General features: G+C 44.4%; 1 protein-coding gene across 1 annotated transcript in view; it reads right to left on the bottom strand.

The window, feature by feature from the left end:
- Positions 1–1,838: 1,838 nt before the first annotated feature.
- The window catches only part of TBC1D9 (TBC1 domain family member 9), a 120,857-nt gene continuing 116,695 nt past the window's right edge, over positions 1,839–6,000 (bottom strand). The window contains exons 19-21 of the mRNA XM_032857195.1: positions 5,269–5,343; positions 5,071–5,174; positions 1,839–3,987 (exon numbers count right to left, since the gene is read on the bottom strand). Coding sequence (XP_032713086.1) covers positions 3,265–3,987; positions 5,071–5,174; positions 5,269–5,343 — 902 coding nt within the window. The 3' untranslated portion in view covers positions 1,839–3,264. The remainder of the gene's footprint in view (positions 3,988–5,070; positions 5,175–5,268; positions 5,344–6,000) is intronic.

Here is a 6,000-nt window from a genome sequence, read left to right as displayed (position 1 = left end):
CCTGGTCATTACCATCTAAGCTCAGCCTGTGCCCATCTGTTGATTCCTTTGTCTGGCTCCCTAAGCTTTCCTTTTAAGGAATTTGTACACACCATATCAACTGCTAAGAGTTCACTGTAACAGAAGCGCCTTCCTCTGGGATGGGGAGTGAAGAGTGCCCACTCAGCGGTTCTTCCCCCAGAGGTATCCGAAATGAGGCACCTTTGACACTCCCCATGAGTTTCTCTCCGTTAGACTCAAGAACGAAAGTAGCTCTATGTTTTGGTCCCTGAGACAAAGCTTCAGGCAGAGATCAGCTCACAACTGGGAAGCAGCTACTGAATCCCTGGGGACAGGAAAAGTACAAGCACCAAGAGCTGCCATCTGCCTGGCTGCCTGGGTCCCCACACCACATACCTCGGAGGGAGGTGAGCATGCTGTGGGCCCCTCATCCTTCTCATTGCCTTGCTGGCACTTCCACGTAGCTGTCCCCTTCCTCTCCGGAATCACACCTGAAGAAACGCTGGATGGAACAAAGTTAGATCTGTGGTTTCTCTGGCCCACTCACTTCCCTAGCCTCCAGGCCCCAAATGGTTTCTTCCTTTCCCCAGGCAGTAGCTTTTTCTTTGGAGTTTTCATAGGTAAAATCTCCACTGAGGCCAAGGCCCAGCGCTCTGTAGCTCAGAGCTCACAGGGATGCCAGGTCAAGCCCTAGAGGGTAGACACAAGAGCCACCATCTGGAGGGTGTAATGAACATTAGCCTGGGAATCTCGTCATCACAGAGCCAGCTCGAAGGGGACCACTTAGAGTCAATCACCGTCAGCTCAAGAGGAGAAACTAAAAAGACACTACAGAACCATTAAAACTTTAAACTTTTTTCAGAAAATGCTCTTTGAAATGCACTGCCCGCTTTCTGGAGGCTGAGGAGGGTGGGCTGACAGGACTGTTTGTCTCATGGGCTAAGCTGTAAATAACCAGCTCCAAGGCTCAGGGCTCCTCCACATGGAGCCTCGAGAAGCAGGTTGACTACGCATGGCCATTACGGAGTGTGTTCCTGCGGTGATGCACTGTGAACCGGTGAGGGCGGTATTACAACCAGGCATCCGCAGAGACATCCGCTTTCAGGACACACCGTTCAAAGCTCCTTTCTCAGCAGTCCTGGAGAATCCTGACTCCTCTGGTTTATCTGGGGCAAGACATTTAAACTCATTCTTACTCACCTCCCAAATCCATCTTTGATTTTGGCAAGGTAGACGTGAGCAGGAATATCGGATTTCTTTCTCTTTCTCTTCCTTCCTTAGATTTTATTTGAGAGAGTGAGTGAGAGAGAGTGAGCATGAGTGGGGGAGGAGCAGAGGGAGAGGCAGACTCCCCGCTGAGCAAGGAGCCCGACATGGGGCTCGATCCCAAGACTCTAGAATCATGACCCCAGCCGAAGGCAGACACCCAACCAACGGAGCCACCCAGGTGCCCCTAGAAAACACGTGATGTAATAATGTGTAACCATCTTAAAGTTAAATAAAATAAGTTACTGGTCACTCAACTAGATAAAAACCAAATGGTACTACAGTGTATTAATAAGGATGAAACGAGGAATTTTCATCCTTTAATCTCTTTGGCAGTTTAAGTTAGATAATTAGATAACTGGTAAGCATTCTCTTATTTTAAATATACCCATTCAAGCGTACATCACTGCATATTTCTTATCTCAAAATATTTGCCTGTAAGCCCTGGTTTACTTAAAATGGTTGCCCAAATAGAATTGCAACCCCACCCCCCGCCCACCACCCACAACGTTGTGGAAAGAGTCACGTTATTGCCTTAAGCAGGAACTCAAGCACTGAGATGAAAGCCGTAACTGAATATCTGATGTATTTTATTTGTTCACATTGGTCCTACTTGAGGTTAACACTACTTCATTGGACAGTTTAAAAATCATTCTGTAAACAAAATAAAAAACAGCAGCAAGAGCTAAAATAAAAACACAAGGAGTCATAAAGGAATGTGTTGACAGGAACACCGAATAAGCAAAGAAAATGTGACCATAATGATGATTCAACAGGAGAGAACACCTTCAACATCTGTAAAAGGCAAAACTGTAATAGTAATAAAATTTAAAAAAAAAAAAAAAAGCAAGAATCCAAAGTGCAGGTGCGCTAGTCTTCTTTTCCACATCCATTCAGGAAATAGATAGAGCATACTATTCTTTTAATAAAGTGACAAGTTCTGCTTTAAAACATTCAGGTATGTTATCTTGCAGATTTTTTTAAAGTTTACATGATCACTACTTTACATTGATTTAACTGGAAAGATGATCATAAGCGATACATGGCATGATTTCTTGAATCTATGGAGAGTATAGAAATTATAAAGTTTATTGTTTTAGTTTTTGCTTTATTTGCAGTGAGTAACAAGAAGCTGAAGATCCAGTATCAGAAGCATCAGTACTTTTACTCTTTCCAGAAAAGAAAGAAAGAAAAAAAAAAAATCCTGAGCCCTCTGTCATCTTTGTTGCCATTTTCAGATTCTCTGTAACAAAAGACTGTTCATTTTCCCTGAATTCTGGTCAGCTGACTTAAATAATCAGAACAGTTTTCCAATGCAAAATCAGCCTGGTATTGGTCCAGATTGATCAAATAGAAGTGTCATTCTGGCACCATGTAAAAATCATTTACACATTCATAATTGTTTAGAACCTCAAACGTTTCCCCCTTGAAAGGAAACATCTGTCGAATATGATTTTTGAGTAGAGGAATTTTATGAAATGTATTTCAAATCTTAAAAAACATTTTGAATGCTCCCTCAGATGATATAGGATTTCCCTCAGCTGACACTGCATTTTCCTTTTGGGAACATTCTTGTGTTCGTGGCATTTCATTTTCCTATGGATCCAGCAGGTTCATTTAGAAAGCCCAAATACACAAATGGCCGTTGCCTTATTTAGCATTAAACAGCACTATTTTTTTTAAACCACGTATATAGCTCAACAGCAAGATTAAAATACACACATATCACGGACAGATTCCTCTTTGTTTGGAATTCACGGAATAAACTGTATTCTGGTAAATCCCCCTCCCCCCAAGACAGTGTACCTACATCGAGGTGTTTAAATATTTCTCCAACGGTTTTCATTGTATTATATTATGAAAACACGAGGCTTCAAGCCACGTACTAATAAATATTTAATTTAAAAGGAAGAAAGAAACCCCAACACAGAACATTTAAAAACAAAACAAAACCCTTCCCCTCCCCCACCCCACCCGTCCCCCGTGAAGGCGCAGGTGTCAGCCCGACATGGCAGAGATCTCATAGTCACTGGCCGAGGTCAGGGGCTTGCCCATCATCCGGATGTTTTTTGCACTGGTGATTCTGGCCATCATGCACACGGGCTTGTCAAAGTACTTCACCAGGGCTGGCTCAGTCAGGAGGGAGGCCAGGAACTGCTCGAAGGTGATGGCCCAGTCCCGGTCCAGGCTGGTGCTCCGGGGCAGAGCCGCTGTGCCCTGGCCACTGCGCACCAGAACTGTGTCCTCCCCGATGTCCTCGCAGTGCAGCTTGTCCTCCTCGTGGGAGCCGGCACTCAGCACTGAGTATGAGGACATGGAGCTATCGTCCTTGGTGTCGTCATCGGAAATCAGCATAGAGGAGCAGGCCCCGTTGTCCCGGGGAGAGGAGTCCTCCAGCTTAATGTCCTCCATCTGGCCTCCCAGGGAGTGCTCCTCACCCTCCACCGTCAAGCTGGCCGGGAGGGGCTCAACAGACTCCACCACATACGCCTCGCTGGGCCCTTTCTTGGGGAAGAGCATGCCTGGGATGCCTGGGGGGCAGGTGGGCCCGCTGCCCCCGCTGCCGCCCTCCTTTGCAGGCTGGGTGACAAAGAGCTTGCCGACTTCCCCGATCTCCAGCAGGAGGCTGGTCACCGCTGCCGTGGCGTGGTAGAGCTCCTGCTCATTGGGGTCTTCGCTGAACATGTTGTACATTGTCTTACACAGCTCGATAAACTGGCCCTGAAAAGTGATTCGGAAAAACACAAAAGATGTGAGCATCTCATGGGAGTCACAGAGGCAGGACTGAAGCGGGACTACGAAGCTATTTAATATTAAGGCTCCTGGGAGCGCCTGGGTGGCTCGGTGGGTTAAACGTCTGTCTTCTGCTCAGGTCATGATCCCAGGGTCTTGGGATCAAGCCCCACATTGGGCTCCCTGCTCAGCGGGGAGCCTGCTTCTCCCTCTCCCTCTGCCTGCCGTTCCCCCTGCTTGTGCTCTCTTTGTGTCAAATAAAATAAATAAAATCTTAAAAAAAAAATATTAGGGCTCCTGAAAGACTCGGGAAAAGTCCCAGATGTCATATGAATTGATGGGTTGTTTAAAGTCTCTTTATATTCATGTTTGCATTCCACTTAATTTAATTTTCCAACATCCATAAACATAGAAAGAATGAGATAATAACCGTTCACGTACCTGTCACCTGGAGTCAAGAATGACGGTCAGACAATTGCACCACTAACTCTTTCCTCCTCTGTTCAAGTACCATAAATAAATCCCAGACGTCATCTCACTTCACATCTACACACTTGGGTATGTAGCCCACGGGGAGGCTCCAATCCCCTCCCCCATGACACATCTGCTCGTGTCCCCGGACGCCCCACCCACATGGTTTATCTGCTCTCCCCACGCGAAACTCAGCATTGTCATCCTGTGTTACAATTACTTACATTGTTTTATCTGTCGCCTGACGTTTCAGCTTTTTAAGAGCAAATGTGTTAGATACCTTTATAGCCAAGCACAGTGATTTGCAAACAGCATGAACTTGTCTTTTATCTGAGGGTATTTTTAATACCTGAAATGAGAATGCCTGTACTCTCAAAACTGAGTTATTTTGTGACTCACATTTTCTCTGTGGGGTTCACCTCCTCACGATGGAGCCTATTTTTGATTCACAAAAAGATGCACAAAATGGATCCAAACAGATCCTAATTTAATATCCTGAGTTACCATTCTCTTTGAGGGGGACTTCTGCTACATTTTTCTATGACTGGAAAACAGAGCTTCAAGGTATGAAATGAGGAAACTGAAACGTTAAACACCTACCTGATTCAGTTTGGGTAAATCCTTTGCGTTCTTTGATTTTGATTTATTTTCTGGAGTCCAGAGTCTCAGATAATTACGATTTTCTTGAGAATTTGCCCTCTTCCCTAAAACCCAAGTGTTGAGAAATAAGCATTTAAAGGCCAAGAAGCAAGCGTCCAACCCGCAGGAAGGTAAATATGCGGAGGACAGCGTCCTCACCTCTGTCCGGCTGGAGACTCACTGTGACGAAGCCGTCATCTGCACCATGCTTCCTTCTGCTCTCCAACCCAACCACTGCCAAGAAATAGAAGAAAAAGAGCAAAAGTTTATACAATAAACCCAGAGGTCCAGCATTTGTAGTAGGAAATAGAGAAACCTCAAGGTCGGGTTGCCCAATTCAGCAAACCAAACCAAACCACACCAAAATCAAAACCCCGTACATGGAGCTAAATTTGAATTTGAGATAAATAACCAATAATGCTTCAGTAGAAATGAATCTTAAATAGCACATGGAACATACGCGTGCTAAACAAATGATCTTTTATCTCAAACTTAGCTTTTATTAGGTGTTCCATGTTTTATCTGACAGCTCTATTTCTTGGTAATGTTTTCCCCCAGAGTTATTTTTCGCAACTGGGGTTCAGTGTAGAATTAGGAATTAAAGGAATGATGTCATGTGGTCTTCTGCACTTAAAAAAAATGGTGGTGTCGGCCCAATCAATGTTGATTTCCCCTCCCTCTCTGTTACATCATCATCTTAACTTTGCCGACACGAGCCTCGCTTTCTGTCAAGCCCTGCAAAAGATCAAGAACTTTTGAAAAAAGAAATAAAATCCTATGTGGATAAAAAGTAAACCAAAAAATCCTACAATATTCCTTACATTCATAATCTGGCATTTCAAAGATATGACTTTCAAGGAAACCACTTGTAATTGTTTTCCTTTTTCTTCT

The sequence above is a fragment of the Lontra canadensis genome, unplaced genomic scaffold, assembly GCF_010015895.1.
Source record: "Lontra canadensis isolate GAN:19392208 unplaced genomic scaffold, GSC_riverotter_1.0 scaffold1, whole genome shotgun sequence".
NCBI classification, from domain to species: Eukaryota; Metazoa; Chordata; class Mammalia; order Carnivora; family Mustelidae; genus Lontra; species Lontra canadensis.
The sequence above is the reverse complement of the archived record's forward strand: the minus strand, read 5'-3'. Positions and strand labels throughout refer to the sequence as shown.